This window comes from Girardinichthys multiradiatus, chromosome 11 (genome assembly GCF_021462225.1).
Source record: "Girardinichthys multiradiatus isolate DD_20200921_A chromosome 11, DD_fGirMul_XY1, whole genome shotgun sequence".
Lineage (NCBI taxonomy): Eukaryota > Metazoa > Chordata > Actinopteri > Cyprinodontiformes > Goodeidae > Girardinichthys > Girardinichthys multiradiatus.
In genome coordinates, this window is record NC_061804.1 from 18,250,720 (window position 1) to 18,268,373 (window position 17,654).

The window sequence follows — 17,654 nt, forward strand, 5'->3', positions numbered from 1 at the left end:
CCTTACCCTTACAGTGAAAATGGGAAGCTTATCCTGGGATGTTTAAGCAACATAGCAAGGATGTGTCATTCTTCCATCACAGCTTGTTACCTTAAATGTTTGATGAATTACTGCAATGTACGAAACTGCAATTCTCCATTTTTCACAAGCAAAAAGTATTAATTACTCTAATGAATTTGTGTAAAATAATGAAAAAGGAACATGTCTGAAGTGTCAGAATTCAGTTGAACAAAAACGCTGCTCTCCATGCTTTTTTCTTTACACCCTTATCCATTTTTTTATTGCATGGTGTGTTTTGGTCCTGCTGCCAGCACAATGCTTGGCTTGGCAGCTGGGTCTGTGTGCTGTGGTTCTTAGCTTTGGAGCTGCTGTCTGCAGTCTGGTACTTCTGCATGATGGGTACATGTCAAGCACACCAAGAAGAACAGACGGAAGAAACAGAAAATTAAACAAACGATTTATTCTTTCTCTCTGGCCCAGTGCTGAAAGACCCAAGAACCAATAGCAGTCCTTGACCTGGAGGATGGGGACCACTGATGTAAAACATTTCCAGTAATTAAACTACAATTGTGAGTTGGTCTCTAAGATCCTTGTTGTCTGTACAATCCAGTTGTAGTAACGTGAAACTCGGGTATACACGCCGTATTTTCCCCTCTGGGCACAACCTTCTCCCCAGCTGACGATGCCAGTGAGGAACCAAGTGCCTTTGTAGTTTGTTGCATGCGGCCCGCCGCTGTCCCCCTGGCACGAATCAGTCGATCCATCTGCAAAGCCGGCACAGAACATAAAGCGGGTGATGTGTTCCTGGCTTCTCTGTTTGCACAGCGTACGGTCCACAAGTGGGATCGATATCTTCTGAAGCTTGTCGGCTTCGCGCCCAAGAACCCTCATCCGTCCCCAGCCACTCACCAAGGAGTTGCTGGAATCTCTAAGTAGGTTCTGTATGAAGGCTTTTGGGCCCAGACAGATGGGACGTCTCTCATTGGACAATTCCACAGGAGTTGCAAGCTTCAGCAGGGCAATATCATGATTAAACTTGGAGTTATGAACTTCATATAAGTGATGGATGTGCTCCTCTGCCACATCATGGTTGCTCTCTGTAGCCTCGACCACATTCACATCATGTTCACCTGGAAATGTTTGCAACCTTTAGTTAGATGTACCTTAATACATCCTGTGAGTTTAACAATAAATCAAACAATAAAGATTTAAAAAGCTTACAATGATCTAGGTATTTTCTCACATCATAATACCGTTACTTTTATATATTTACTTTACAGAAAAATCAGTTTTAAAGTTTGTAGTTGGAGTCTTTTGTTTTTCTTACCAGCTCTGATGAAGATGGTGTACCCACCCTTTCTGGCCTCCACCAGACAGTGGGCTGCAGTGATTACCCAAAATTCATTAAGCAGAGAGCCTCCACAGACTGGCAGTGTTTTGTTACGGCTGGGTAAAAAAGCCATCAGGCCCACCTACAAACACAAACAGGGACACGTGTCGATTAATCATCAGTCCATCAAATGCAAACTTGCACATGATTGTTTTTAACACAGCAATAACTTTTTCCTTTCATTTATTATCGTATTGGTCCTTGTTATTGTGAAAAAAAAAATCTTTTCGTAAAAAGAATTGTGATTCATAGTAAAATTTGTCTTTTCCAATTGATGATTTGTGAAAACCCAAGAACTGTATTTTTGAGATTGTTACTATTAGTATTTCTTCACTGTTGGTTCTATGAGAGCATCAAAAATATCAATACATTTGAAAATATGGTTAAAAGCATTGTGCTTAAGGTAGCCTATTTTATAATGGATGTGTATTGTAAGAGCAGCTCTAACAAATCCCCTTATACTAGACTAGAACCACACAGAGACAGTGAAAGTCAGAGTGGGTGCTCTTTGCATGGTCTTAGCGAGATACTCTGAGATGACATTTTTTTTTATTGATCTGATGTTATATTCTATACAATTAAACAATTTTATTTATAAAGCACTTTAAAAACAACACCATTGACCAAATTGGTCAACGGTGTTGGTATGCTGATAAAAAAAAGCAAGGTAAAACACAAAAATACAAACACTTAAAAGTTCTAGCAAGCATAAAAACAATAAAAGTTGTAACAGTAATCACCAGTTAATAAAAACAATAAAAGCCAACATCAAAGTGAGCTAAAAGCCAAAGTGAAAAAATCAGTTTCAAGAGAATATTTCAAAACAGGAAGTGAGATGGCCTGTCCGATTTGCAAAGGCAGCTCATTCCAGTTTGGCGGCAGCGAATAAAAACACTCAGTCACCTAATAACTAATCGGACGACCCGAGTGAGCATGAGGGAGCATACAGCTGGATCAGGTCAGACAGATACCATCTAAACATTTAAAAACAAGAAAAATAACTTTATACCCAGAAACGAACTAGAAGCCAATGTAGTGATGCTAAAACAGGAGTGATGTGTTGTTGTTTTTTTTTTTTTTTGTTTAAGTTAAAAGGGATGCAGCAGCATTTTCGATTAATTAATGACTGGATCAGCCTGACATAAAGAGCACTGCAGTAATCTATGTGAGTCACAATAAAAGCATGGATTAAAATCTCAAAATTATCCTGTGAAAGAAATAGATTGACTTTGGCCAGTTGTCTAAGGGTGTATTCACCCCAGGAAAGTCCTTTGGTCTGCTTGTTTGGTCCGGACCAAAAGTGAACTTTACTTTTTTCATTTGGTGCGGTTTGTTTTCACATTGTACTTTTTGCAAGTGAACTATTACTTGTAAAAGCCACGCGGGTGACAATCATTGTTCCCATTGGACAGAAATGACGGGGGTGGGACAGAGCACAGACCCGGAAATTGAGGAAAACATCTGTAGACATGCTGCGTGCGGCACCTCTGTTCTGCATATTTGTGCCGTTATTACAGCTGCAATATTATTGTGAGGGTGAAGAGCAGCTCATTCAATACAGACTTTGAGACGTTCCATTTATAATTTTGGAACCCCGTCGGAGAATGCGTGCTGAACGCCGACGTTCTCTACGTGCCTTGTCCCACAACAAGCCAGTAGCGTTGCTAAGCAACACACAGCTTATCAGGTATGATTACCTTACAACACACACCTTTGCTACCGGCTACGGTGGCTTTTTATGTCCAAAGAGACGTACGCTTTTTTTAGTTGGTTCAGATCGGGGCCGGTTGGAATTCAGACCATAAGCGAACCACACCAGAGTCTATTTGGAAGCGGACCGAGACTACCTCAAAAAGTGGGTCGCAGCCTGGTTGTTTGGTCCGGACCAGGGTTCCCTTGAGTGTATTCACACCTGCACAAAAGGTCTGGACCAAGGGGGGAAACGAACTCTGGTCCGCTTAAAGCAGACCAAAAGTGGCAAGTGTGAATACACCCTTAAATGATAAGAGTTGGACTTGATTACTGATTCAATATGTGCATCAACTTTAAAATCATTGTCCAGTTTCTCACCCAGGTTTATTGCTGTCTGAGTCAAATATTGTGTTAAAGGAGCTGGATCAGCATGAACTTTTGAAACATCACTGGTCTCAAACAACAATATCCCAGTCTTTTGTTCATTAACATGTAAAAGAATTAAGCAACATCTATTCTTTGATTTCTTCAATACATTCCAGAAGATGATTTACAGAGTACTGCTTTTCCAGTTTTAGCAGCATATACACTTGGCTGTTATTAGCATAAGAATGAAAAGCAATACCATATTTCAAGATAATTGATCCAAGTGGAAATAAATAAAGAGAAAATAGTAGAAGGCCAAGTATAGAGCCATGAGGTACTCCACAGGTAAGAGGTGCTACAGAAGACTCAACAACTCCAACATAAACACAAAAATGTCTCACCATTAAATACGATCTGAACCACTCTAGAGCAACATCCTGAATGCCCACCTAGTTCTCCAGGCAAGACAGATGGATCTAATGGTTCACTGTGTCGAAGGCGGCTATTTGGTCCAACAGCATTAAAATAACACAGTGACCTGAGTCTGTGGTTAAAAGAATGTCATTAAAAACCCTCAACAGTTCCCAACTATGACAGATTTTGAAAACAGATTGAATTGGCTCAGAAAGGTTGAGGTCATTTAATTATGAAAATCAACTGGCTGTAGACAATTTTCTCCAGGTCTAAAACATGTAATTTTTGTGGAGTCCAGGCCAGATTTTTTAATCAGTCGTGTCACCACTGCATGTTTAACACTCACTGGTACATAATCATTTGTCAAGCTACCATTTATAATATTGGCTACATGAGGAGCCAGGACGGGCAAAACGTTTTTAAAAAGATTAGGTGGAATTGATTCAATTAGAGACCCAGCAGGCTTTATATGACCAGTGAAAGAAAAAGGAGAGTGACAAGCTCAAACTGGTTAAAAACAACAGTGTGTAATAGAGATGGTGGGGTCATAGGAGGGGCAAATGAGGGCTCTAATGCTTTCCCCCGTGTTAATAAAAATGTTGTTGACAAATTAAATTCTAATCTTAAATGTCCTATTTTTGTTAGCTGTAAGCGGAAAATCATCAAAATTAACACAAATAAAGGCTTGAAGACATTAGTCTGTGTGTAAGTAATCTGTCTATATAATGTATTTCACTTAGTGAGTTAAGTTACTGAAATAAATTAACTTTAATGAACTTTTAAAAACTTAAACTTTTTAATATTCTAATTTATTGAATATGATTGTAAGTGATGGACTGTAGAGATATGGTGGTGAAAAACGATGGTGGAGATTTAGAAACCTCTCATATGTACAAAACTAGATTGCAAGCAAATGTTCAAATTAGGCAGTACCTGTAGTCATAGCATTGGGTTATGATAGGAACAGGAAAAAATATACCAGAGAGTAAGTTTTGCTAAATGGTCACAATTTAGCAACATTGTAACAACATTGTGGAGAACCCTGAGATTGTGGGCTGGTTTTAATCCAATGGAAAGGCCAAAACAGAACAACTCATCAGCCCAAAGCCATTTTTGTTTTGCATTTAATAACATCGTACCTGCCAAGGTATTTCTCCAGGTGTGGCTTCATGTCCTCCGACAATTCTCTGGTCCAAGTTCTCTTTAGCTGTGATGGTGGGGAGCATGGAATAACCCCATGAAGACGTCTGTGTGGGACGTTTGGTGTCATTTTGTGCAGCACTAATGTTGACAGCCTTAGCTGGGTTTAATGAGGACCTCGTATCCAACCCCATTGATCTTACATTTAATACAGAATCTGATGAGTTATTGAATGGGTCGGACGTGTTCATTGTAGGGTTGAGGTAATCCTCTGATTCTTCATAGTAATCATAGTTGTAATCCTCTCGGGTGTCGGTGGAGTAGTGTGGTATTTTAACGGAGCTTGGTGGGTTTGATGATTGTGTCGACCTGATAGATCTGACAGTAGAGCCAGAGGACAGGCTCACGATACCACAACTGAACAGCTCTGAGGGAAAAATAAGGCAAACAAGGAGACAATCAAGCTTTGTCACTTAAACACCATGTCTGTAAACATAGCCTCTGTTTACTCAGTTTTCCAATGTGTTTATTTGTTCAGTTTTCCAATGTTTTTATTTGTAATCTTGGCATGCTATGGTTTGTTTTTTACAATTGTTGCAAAATTATGAATTGACTGGCTTCAGGTTTGATCGGTACATGTTTACCTGGTGGGTTATTGATAAGAATGATTTTAGCAGATGGATATTTCAAATTTTTGTTGGAATTTGGTTAGTGAGATCTACTGTTTTTCCATTTCAGCAGTGTAATTATCTTGTATTAATTGTTTGTTTGATATTTGGCTTTATGCATCTTCACACTGAGAACCTCAGTCACTAGCAGTGTCTTTTATTTGACAGCTGTGAATTGAAATGTCAGTTTGTTATGCCTTAATGGATCTAACATGAAGGGTCCAGCTTTCCGTCTTTTTGATGTATAACAACTAGCTATTTGCATTTCTAAATGAGAAGCACAGTTTCTCAGTTTTTTCAGTTTGACAAAATAATTACAATGTCACAGATCAACATTGCAATTCTAAAAGTTTCAGACTGGTTTATGGAATAAGACTCCACTAAAACAGCTGGAAAACAGTTGGAAAGTTTCAAATGACCTGCTTTAACTGTTGACTTTGGTGCTTTTAGATCTTAGAGCCGCTACTGACACCATAGGTCATAGCATTCTTAATGGTAAATGGCCTGTTCTTGTATAGAGCTTTATCAAGTCCAAGGATTATAAATCGCTTTACACTACAATCAGTCAAACTTCAACAGTGCATTGCTCTTCCATTGGGGGTTGTGTCATATTTCAAAGACAGCAGCTTTTCCGTTTATAAACTGTATGAAACTGAGTGACTTCCCATTCTTAATCATATACAATGTTGGGTTAACATGATGTCAGTCTACCCTTCACAGCTATAATGGCTTCGACTCTTTTGGGGAGACTTTCCACAAAGCCTTGAAGTATCTTCATGGGAATTTTTGACCAGTCCTCCAGGAGCGTATCTGTGAGGTCAGACACTGATGTAAATCACAAAGGTGTTCTGTCGGATTGAGGCCAGAATACCTCCATACCAATCTTGCTCATCTATGTCTCTGTGGACCTCACTTTGTGCACTGCAGCAACATCTCTACACACTGTCCTTTTTGGACTAATATGAAAACCAAATAAAGTTTGAAGGTCTCTATCTATTGACTCTGCCGAAACTTAGTGCCCTCTGTGCACTATGCACCTCAGCATGTGATTATACGGGGCCTACCTGTCGTTCCTAGCTCCTTCAATTTTTTTATAGTTCAACTAACAGTTGACTGTGCAATGTTCAGTAGCAAGGAAATTTCTTGTTTGAACTGAATTCAATGATTTTGAGGGATGCCCTGATACATTAGGCAATATAGTACATATTCAGTCTTTTCACTGCTTTGCTGAATATTTTGAACATATATTTGTTTCTGATGTCTTTGTTGGACTGTCTAACTAACATCAATGCATGGATGAATGTAATGTTCATTAATCTTAAACTGTGAGTGCTCTTTTTTAAATAAAATGTGATTGTTAATCTAGGCAGTAATATTGAGACTTTGATAACACACAGACAGTCTTCAGTTTAAAATTGTGCATTTTTTTAAAGCTCTTTGAATATTTTTTAGCAAATCCCTTTATTTGTCAAAGCAAGCTTTTTTCCCACCACAACAGCTAGCCGAGGTAAAGACCTTCTTTCCAAAAGATTTTGGAAACAAAGTTATGCTTTTCTTTCAGCTGTAATAGATTATTGTAATTTTCCTCTGTAGACATACAGACATCTGCAGAAGAGCATGCCTTATCTGTTGCTGCATCTAATTCATGGAATAATTTACTTATTCATATAAGATCTGTTTAAAGCCTAGGAATGAAAATCTGCTGGTTTGTTTTAGCCCCAAGGGGTTTTCGTGAAGTTTGTGCTCGAAGTAGCATGCCAAAACCAAATTGAGTTTTCTCAGCACTAACAAACTCTATTTCAATAATCTCGGTATCAAGTTAAAGCTAACAGGAGATTCCATCAGAAATGTAAATATCACAGCAGCTGCTATTGTTTCAGAGATAATGAGGATGGAACACAGAAAAAAAGGACGATTTTTTTCCTTCGCCAGAGGTTTTTTTAAGGCTACAAACTTTTGAAAACTCTAAATCTACTTGTGGACATTACCTGTGCAAAGATTCTTGCAGCTGAGGTAAACTAAAGCAAAGTTACAGAGCTTTTAGTAAAGACATAGGCATTTTGCCCATTAGCACAGCATAGCACATGTTGGCACCATTTACAAAAACTGGTGCTTTAATATGCTAGACTTAATAAACTGTTTTTACCTGTCATGTCAAGTCAAGTCAAGTGTATTTATATAGCGCTTTTCAGCAACAAGGCACTCAAAGCGCTGTACATGAGGAAAAACATTACAATGATACAGAAAATCTATCACGACCAGAGACAGAGAACCCAAATTCAGCCAAACACAAAGTGATAGGTTAAAAGGTTTATTCAGAAACTCAGGATCAGAGAGCAGGAGAACAGCAGTCAGCTTCCAGGAAACACTTCTCAGTCTGGAGATGAGGCACAGAATCCAGAGGAGGAAGTGATCCAGACAGTTAATGAGGAAGCGTCCCACAGACTGAAGTTGGATTGCCGACTGATCCAAATCCTCAGAGGAATCACCTGAAGCTGTGACAGGAACACAGAGAGCTGTGATTGTTCTCTTGACAATAAGGCGGACTACAGAGCCAGGCGGGCTCAGGCTGAATAAACCAGTGGTTAGGCTGAGACGTAAATCCAGGGACAAAAACAGGGTCACATTCCAGGACTAGAGGCGTCAGACAAGGGGCAGGCAGAGGCAGAAAACCAGAGGCAGAAAACAGTTGAAATCCAGAAATCCAATCCGTCAGACAAGGGGCAGGCAAGAAGGCAAAATCCGTGAGGCAAGGCAAGGTCAGAGAACAAGATCAGTCAGGGAGGAACGCTGGATAACTACTCACAAATGTTTTCGAAAATCTTGCACCGTCTGCCTGTCAGATGGCTGTATATAACTGCAGCTCCACAGGTGTGTGGCATGACGGTGATTGTGCAGCAGCGCAGCAGCAGATAGGTGAAGCAGATGAGTTGATTGCATGAGTGAAAGCAGAGCAGGCAGACGGGCCAGAATCATAACAGTACCCCCTCCTCAAGGTCCGGCTCCGGACGGACCTCGAGGCTGATCAGGATGGAGGCGGTGGAAATCCCGGATGAGGGTTTTGTCCATAATGAATCATGCAGGAATCCAGGACCTCTCCTCAGGACCATAGCCCTCCCAGTCCACCAGATAACGTATGCCACGTCCCTGCCGTCTGGACCGGATGATGCGCCAGACAGTGTAGACTGGGCCATCAGCATGAAGCCAGACGGGTGGAGGGGGCCCGGAGGTGGGCCCAAGACGGGACACCAAATAGGGCTTGATTCCGGGACATGTGGAAGGTAGGGTGAACTTTCATGGCACGAGGCAGACGTAAACGAACAGCCACAGGATTGATGATCTTGGATATGGGAAAGGGTCCCACAAAACGAGGTGCCAGCTTATGGGAGTCAACCAGAAGCGGGAAGTCCTTGGTGGACAGCCAAACCTTCTGTCCCACCTGGTAGCTTGGAGCAGGGATTCTCCGACAATTTGCTGTGCGTGCCTGCACCTCTGACATTTTGATCATAGACCTTCTTGCCTTCCTCCAGATGCGCTGACATCTTAGGGCTGCGGCCTGAGCAGAAGGAACCTCAGCTGCTTTCTCCAGGACTGTGAACAAGGGTGGCTGAAAACCAAACACAACTTGGAAAGGGGATAACCCCGCGGCACTAGCCGGGAGGGTGTTGACAGCATATTCAACCCAGGGTAAATTTTGAGACCATTTAGTTGCGTCTAACTCACAGAGTGCGCGAAGTTTGGTCTCCACCTCCTGGTTGGCCCTCTCAGTCTGTCCATCCGACTGTGGGTGAAATCCTGACGACAAACTAACAGTAATCCCCAGCAAGGAACAAAACTCTTTCCAGAAACGTGACACAAACTGGGGCCCTCTGTCTGAGACAATGTCTGGGTATGCCATGAAGGCGAAAAACCTCATCTGCCAGAATGTCCCCCATTTCCTTGGCTGAAGGCAGCTTCTTGAGAGGACCTAGGTGAACCATCTTTGAAAATCTGTCGATGACAGTTAACAGAACTATGAAGCCATTAGAAACTGGCAAACCTGTGACAAAGTCCATGGCTATGTGTGACCAGGGACAAGGAGGAATGGGTGGGGATGGAAGAGTCCAGCGGGAGGGTGACGAGAAGACTTGGCTTGGGAACACTCAGTACAGGCCGTGATGTAATCTGTGACATCTTTGACAAGAGATGGCCACCAAAACTGAGTCCGGATCATCTGCAACATCCTGCTGATACCAGGATGACAGAACAGACGTGAATTATGGCAAGAATTAAGTACCTTGGGTACGAGGTGTTCCGGGACAATACACCAGTCAGGTGGGCATGAAGTTGGGGTAGGGAGGTCTTTGGTGGCATCTCTAACCTCTCCCTCCAACTCCAACATGGTGACAGAAAGTCTCACAGATTCCCGGAGAATAAATTCATCTACCTAGAGGCCTGTGACTCGGAGGGTTCCTGTATTCTGGACAGGGCGTCAGGTTTGCCATTTTTGACTCCAGGTCTGAAAGACAGAGAGAAGGTTGAATCTTCCAAAAAATAAAGCCCACCTTGCCTGCCTGGGATTAAGGCGCTTCGCTGATCTCAGGTACTCCAGGTTCTTATGATCTGTCCATACAAAAAACGGTTCCTTAGCCCCCGCTAGCCAATGCCTCCACTCCTTGAGAGCCAACTTGACTGCCAACAGTTCTCGGTCCCCCACATCATAATTGCAATCTGCTTGGGACAAAGTCCTAGAAAAAAAGGCACATAGGTGAATACAATCATCAGAATTTTTTTGGCTTAGGACTGCTCCAACCCCTGTGTTTGAGAAGTCAACCTCCACAATTAACTGTTTATCGGGGTTAGGGGACCGTAGAACAGGAGCAGATGTAAATAATCCTTTGAGCTTGACGAAAGTTCTTTCTCGTTTCAAACAAACCTTGTCTTAGACGATGTGAGAGCATTAAGAGGGGTTGCTACAGGGCTATAATTCCTGATGAATCGTCTGTAAAAAATTAGCAAACCCCAGAAACGTTTGAAGCGATTTGCGGTCAGTAGGAGAAGGCCATTCCAAGACCGCCTTGACTTTGGAGGGGTCCACTATGACTTGGTCTGGAGAAATGATGAATCCAAGGAATGAAGTGGTAGTGGTGTGAAACTCACACTTTTCAATTTTGACAAACAGATGATTTTGAAGAAGACCAAGGAGAACGGTCCGAACATGACTTCTGTGAGTTTCCAGATCCTGGGAATAAATCAGAATGTCATCAAGGTAAATAAAAACTAACTGTCCAACTTTATCCCTCAGGACATCATTCACCAATGCCTGAAAAACTGCAGGGGCATTGGTTAAACCAAAAGGCATTACACAGTACTCATAGTGACCAGTGGGAGTGTTAAATGCCATCTTCCATTCATCCCCCTCCTTGATACGAACAAGGTGGTAAGAGTTTCTCAAATCCAACTTAGAGAAGATCTTGGCGTCTTGAATCTGGTCGAAAGCAGTGTTCATTAGTGGTAGAGGGTATCGGTTCTTGATGGTGATGTCGTTTAGTCCCTGTAGTCGATACATGGTCTCAAGGAACCATCCTTCTTTCCCACAAAGAAGAAGCCTGCCCCTGCTGGAGAAGAAGAAGGTCTGATAATACCAGCTTTTAGTGACTCATCAACATACTTCCTCATGGCTTGGTTCTCTGGTCCTGACAATGAATACAATCGACCCCTAGGGGGAGAAGTGCCTCGTAGGAGCTCAATGGCACAGTCATAGGGTCTATGAGGTGGAAGTGCCGTGGCCCTGGACTTGTTGAAAACCTCCTTAAATACATGATATTCTGGCGGCACCTTAGACAGATCGGGGTATGTCTCCTCAATGTCATTCTCCGGAATAATATCTGTAGAGGCAGAAGACAGACAAGTGGCCGAGCAGGACTTAGTCCAGCCCAATATCTCTTTGGCTTGCCAGTCAATGTGGGGGTTGGGCTTTTGTAACCAGCAGGCCCCTAAAACAATAGGTAGTTTAGGCGAGTTGATGATCCTGAATGTGACTTGGTCCGGATGATTGCCCCCCAGTGTGAGTCTTATTACCTCTGTTTTGTAGTGTGAACTGTTGATACTGACCATCCAATGCCAGAACATTACGGGTGTCAGACGTAGGAAGGAGCTTAATGTCATGGTCCCTGGCGAACGACTCATCCATAAACTCTGTGTCCGCCCCTGAGTCAGTGAACACTGACACCTGATGAGAAGTAGAAGACACTTGAATGGTTGCAGGAAATGAGCACAAGGAGACAGACAGTTGACTTCGGCTCAGTAGAGTTCTCCTCACCTCTACTGAGCCTGGGCTTTTAACGGACACTTGAAGGCAACATGACCCGTCCACCACAATAAAAACACAAGTTATTCTTCCTTCGTCGATCACGCTCCCCCACAGAAATCTTTGAACGACCCAACTGCATGGGTCCCAGGTCACAACGGTGATCAGAAGGGGGTGGAAGACCTTTGGGTTCTAGGTGGGGAACAGGACTGTGAGGTGAAGAAGGTTTAACCCCCCCGATGAAGCCTCTCCCTCCTCTTTTCTGTGAGCCGCAAATCAATGCGGGTTGCCAGGTCCTCAAGTTGGTGAAGGGAGGCAGGGTAGTCCCGGGTAGCCAGTTCATCCTTGATGTTCTCATTAAGACCTTGCATGAAAGTATCCATTTTAGCATGCTCGTTCCAAAAACTGTCTGCTGCCAATAAATGATAGTCAATGATATAAGATGTGATGCTTCTCTCTCCCTGTTTTATGGAGAGTAAACCTCTGGCAACTTCACGACTAGGAAGAACTGGATGAGCTCCTTGGAGAATGCAGAATAAGAAGCACACGTGACCCAACCATTTTGCCACTCAGCAGTGCCCCATTGCTTAGCCTTTCAAGAGTGCAGGGAAATAACAAACGCCACCTTAGAGCGCTCAGAAGGGAACAAAGATGGCTGAAGCTCAAAATGAATCTCACACTGAGTAAGAAAAGCACGGCACTGGTCAGTATCTCCCTTAAACAGCTCAGGAGGTGTGAGTCTAGGTTCTCTTACCACAGCGGAAAGATCAGGAACTCTGGGGGCAACAGGCTGTGAGGGTGCTGACGTGGAGACAGGAAACATGGAGCGCAGCATAGAAATTATTTCTTCCATGCCGGAATCTAGACTGGCCATAAAGTGATCAACATTAGTGCGCCACTGTTGTGGTGGCGATGGGTCCATCTTTTGACCTGATTTTACTGTCACGACCAGAGACAAAGAACCCAAATTCAGCCAAACACAAAGTGATAAGTTAAAAGGTTTATTCAGAAACTCAGGATCAGAGAGCAGGAGAACAGCAGTCAGCTTCCAGGAACAACTTCTCAGTCTGGGGATGAGGCACAGAATCCAGAGGAGGAAGTGATCCAGACAGTTAATGAGGAAGCGTCCCACAGACTGAAGTCGGATTGCCGACTGATCCAAATCCTCAGAGGAATCAGCTGAAGCTGTGACAAGAACACAGAGAGCTGTGATTGTCCTCTTGACAATAATTCCAGGCGGACTAGAGAGCCAGGCGGGCTCAAGCTGAATAAACCAGTGGCTAGGCTGAGGCGTAAATCCAGGGACACAAACAGGGTTCAATTCCAGGCTAGAGGCGTCAGACAAGGGGCAGACAGAGGCAGAAAACGAGAGGCAGAAAACAGAGTCGAAATCCAGAAATCCAATCCGTCAGACAAGGGGCAGGCAAGAAGGCAAAATCCGTAAAACAGTTTTAGTCCAAAGTTTTTAAATACTAATAATGTTTGGCTGTCACTGGTATGATATAGTTGTATTACAATCCTTTTAAGAAATCTAAAATTCTCTGGTCATTGGTGTTAAAATAGCTTTAGTCCAAATTTTCAAATACTAATAATAATATTTGGCTTTTGCTGGTAATCCTTCTGAGAAATCTGAAAATCTATGAAAAGTAATGAAATCACACATTTAGGTAGATGCGAAAAGAGATCACATTAGGTAAGAAGAGGGAAAAGAATCATATTTCACACTATATCCTTAGCAGGACACAGTTTGAGATTGCAAAAAAAACCTCAGCACAAAGAAGCAACATATATACGAAACAACATCTTGCAGGGGATCTGGTGAAGGCGGCGTGAAGGGTTGCATATGTTTATTTTGAGCATGTGTGTGTGTGTGCATGTGAGTGTGTGCAAAGTAAGTCCGTGAAGCACTGTCACAGAGACCTTTGTCCTTGATGGTACGTTGGAATGTTCATCAACCAGCCACACAGTTCTAAGCAGGTCCACAGATGTCCTCAGGGAAGGGAGGGGGCAGAGGGAGCAGTGCGTCATGTTTACATAACTTCCAGGAGAAGTTCAAGATAGCCAGCTATCAAGGCCGTGCAGGGGAGCCAGATTTAGAAAAACAACAATTATTTGGGTTAGGCTGACTCTTAATTTTCCATCAGCGAGAGTCTCGCTGGTGCTTCTCAATGGCGAATCCAAACAGCCAAATTCCAGGTCTTTTCCGCCAGATCCGAGCGAACAACTTTCTCCAAGATTTATCCTATTTCACCCCTGAGTCCAGGAACCGCAACCTGCCTGCGATCCTGTGTAAGGATCACATCCAGTCTGCGATTCAGCTCACGTAACATCTCAATCTGAGTGTTGATCGCTCCGCAGATCCCATCATACATGCCAGGCAGCCCTACAATTTTTCTAATTTCTCGATATACCAGGTAACCGCCAACTCCAAAAAGCAGAAAGCCTGTTATCAAACATCCAATTGTGTACACCTCTTCAACACCCTCGACTGACAATATCAACAGACACACAATCCTCCACTTCTGCCAGGAGTCCATCGTGTATCTGGAGAAAAATGTCCCGTCTGGATAAGAGGGTTTCCCTTCACCCTGTCTTCTCGTCGAGAAAATCTGATCAATTGGATTAAGAGACCAGGTGACCAAATCCATAACTCAGAATTTTGGAAGATATGCAAAAGGAGGCTCCAAAAACAAAGACAAGACACAGAGCTGAAGCAGGGGAGATATGGGAGGGTGCGGGAGACAGAGAAAAGCATCCTCCTCCACCAAGAGCAGAAAGTGAAAAGCTGTCTAAAATTGTTCTTTTTAACATATTTGTTTTTTTAAATTAGCGACAATTATTTTCCATTTTAGTAAAACACTGAGAAACTGATCTCTTTCGCTCCACCTGCAGCATATTCACTGACAAGCAGCTTTATGCAGAGCAATAACTATGGGGTAAGAACGCTGTCAAAAACAATGTGTATGTAAAGACAGAAATGTGTGCATATTAGTCAATAGTTGTGCATAAGTAAAATCCAAAACAGGTATTGTATATTTTCTCTGTAGGAATACAAAATAAAATGTTACAGCTTAAAGAAATTACAAACACAAAGTTCAAGTTTACAGTGGTGGTTTATTCCTTATGAATACAATATGCTATAAAAGTTTGTGAATACGATTTCTTTTCTATGAGAATACAAATTTACATCAGCGACTTGGTGTCACGTGATCTCAGGCTCAGAATATAGTGGGTGGAGTTATACAATGATGTACAGTAGGTGGCGGTATGCACCTCTGAATTTGTTGCGAACCGCCAGCAGAAGAAGAGAAGAAGAAGCAACAGCACTAGCGTCAAGATGACGGACCAAGAGCTTATATTAACGACATTAAGACATATATAAACTTTTTAACATTACCTGGCTTTGTACCGTAGTTTCTTGGTCCGTTCTTTGGCGCTTCTTCTTCTTTACCATTCTTATTTATTAACTATTCCATATGTGCAATGGTACAAATGTGTTTTTACTTTTTTATATGATTATTTTTGTTGAACATGGTTTTGTTAGAACTTAGGTAGATGGTAACTCTTAGCATTGTGGAAGCCAAAATAAGAACTGAGGGTTTTAGGAATGTAGACATCGTCAAAGAACTGGAGAAGTTTTCATTTGAAGCACAAAATACAAATAAATACATTAATAGTTTGTTAGCCACATTGAGGTGAAATGTTTTTTTACATGTTTATTGACTTTTTCAGTATAATAATTCTACTTGTAAACATTACTTATTCAGCATTAAACATCTAGAAAACTGTCTATTTTGTAGATTCTAGGTACCTGATTCTCTATGGCGTTGATGCTAAACACTGTAACATTGAGTAACGTTGCTTAATGTTGGGTTAGGGTCAGTGTATGTATTAGGGGCTAATGCATGCAGTCTGTTTATATTTTACCTGTTGGTTCACAGCTTTTTGTGTCAGTTCCAAGTTGGTAACCCGCTGCACACTCACAAACAGCTCGTAGTCCTTGCATTGTGCAGAAATGTGAGCACCCACCATTGTTGACAGAACACTGTCTGGTCATGTCTGTACAAAATAAAAACAGATATTAAACTGTAAGCTAACACATCAATGTTTCTGTGACATCTTTGTTTGATTTTTTTTTTAACACTCACCAATCTCGCAGTTTTTGCCGCTAAAGTTTGGTTTGCACCAACAGGTATACGAGCTTACTCCATCCTGACAAACTCCTCCATTCTGGCAGGGTTTTGGCTCACACTGGTCCCCATCTATGCACGATCATATATAACAAACACATTTAAGGGTCAGAGCTGATTAAACTTTTCCGTGTGGAAATATGACAAATATTTGACTAACCAGTGTAGGCAGTCCAGAATTTCATCTGGAAGTGAACCATAGATTTAAAAAAACAAGCTTTCAGGTTTTTTAATTAAAGCAGAAGATTTAGTCATTTTAATGTAAGTGTCCAACCTACAGTTTTCTCATTATCTTCAAACCACTCCCTGGCCTCCTCCATGTTGCATTGCTCCTCTATACATTCTCGCTCCAGGTTGTCCTTGTGTAAGAATTCCTCCAGGCGACCGCTGTTGTATCTTCGTTGTCGTTTTAGCACCACGTGTGCCGTCTGCTGAGAGACAAACACGGTCTCTGAAAAGAAAATGAAGGAGATCATGTGTTACAATCAGTAGACATATTCCAATCAAACTCTTATAATAATTTTCCCTTATAGGTAGATTGTCTACTGATGGTAAAAGCAGTCTTAAGTTTTAAAGTATTTGTATAAAATTAGCAAATTTGCTACACTTATTCAAAGAAGGTTGTTTGGAAAAACTAAAACGTTTAATCAAATGTGAATAACAAATAAATTTTAGCAAATGTTACAAATTGTATCAATTGAGCCAAGTGAAACTTTACTAAAACAGTTTGCAGTAAACTTAAGAGGAGCAGGTAAGTTCTTTACTTCCTTTAGAAGATCTATTGTTATTTTTCTTTTATTTAATTCCCATTTTCCCATTTTAAAATTACTTCGATTGATATGCATTCAGAGTTGACAAAACTGGGTTTTTTTTACAGCTAAAGAGAATATCTGGTAAATGAAAACAGAGATTCTTCAGCACAATATCACTTCAGGACCTAAGCCCTTTAGAAAAGGTCAGGATGGTCAACTATCTCATCACATTGTCCCATAGTTTCTAGAGTATTTTCTTTTGTAATTAATGCCTGCAATCTGGCTGTTTACCTGTGGTTTCTTCTGTGATCTCAGCACTCAGTCCATGTATCCCCAGTTGAAAACCAAGAATAAAAACCAGCAGACAAACTTTAGCCATTTTGTTGTTTTGAGTGTTCTGGCTGATTATGACACATCGACGCATTGCAGGTTAGACTAACTCCTGACTCCAAAGTACAGGTTCACACTGTTTACTCACCTGTGGGGTCACAATCTTTCAGTGTTTGTTCTTTCACATTTGTTTAGATATACACTACCGGTCAAAACTTTTAGATACACTTTCTCACTAAGTGGGTCTCGTTATTTTCATGACTATTTACATTGCGGATTCTCACCAAAGGCAGCAAAACTATAAATGAACACACATGGAATCATATAGAAAACAAAAAGTGTAAAATAACAAATTTTTATATTTTAGATTCTTCCAAATAGTCCCCCTTTGCTTTGATTACTGCTTTGCTCTGTTGGCCTTCT

At 41.6% G+C, this 17,654-nt stretch overlaps 1 protein-coding gene across 1 annotated transcript; it reads right to left on the reverse strand.

Moving 5' to 3' along the window:
* Positions 1-440: 440 nt before the first annotated feature.
* Positions 441-17,324, reverse strand: f9b (coagulation factor IXb). Its single transcript, XM_047378603.1, has 8 exons — positions 17,193-17,324; positions 16,428-16,600; positions 16,310-16,334; positions 16,108-16,221; positions 15,887-16,018; positions 5,002-5,429; positions 1,328-1,472; positions 441-1,130 (listed from the first exon to the last, which is right to left on the reverse strand). Exons 1-8 carry the CDS (start codon positions 17,278-17,280, stop codon positions 562-564), a joined length of 1,674 nt encoding a protein of 557 aa, XP_047234559.1. The 5' UTR covers positions 17,281-17,324; the 3' UTR covers positions 441-561.
* Between the last annotated feature and the right edge of the window lie 330 nt (positions 17,325-17,654).

Coding starts and splice junctions, on each gene's coding strand:
- f9b (XM_047378603.1), bottom strand. CDS start 17,280: ATGGCTAAAGTTTGTCTGCTGGTTTTTATTCTTGGTTTTCAACTGGGG. Junction 16,601..17,192: donor GATCACAGAAGAAACCACAG/GTAAACAGCCAG, acceptor TTTTCTTTTCAG/AGACCGTGTTTGTCTCTCAG. Junction 16,019..16,107: donor CGGCAAAAACTGCGAGATTG/GTGAGTGTTAAA, acceptor TATTTTGTACAG/ACATGACCAGACAGTGTTCT.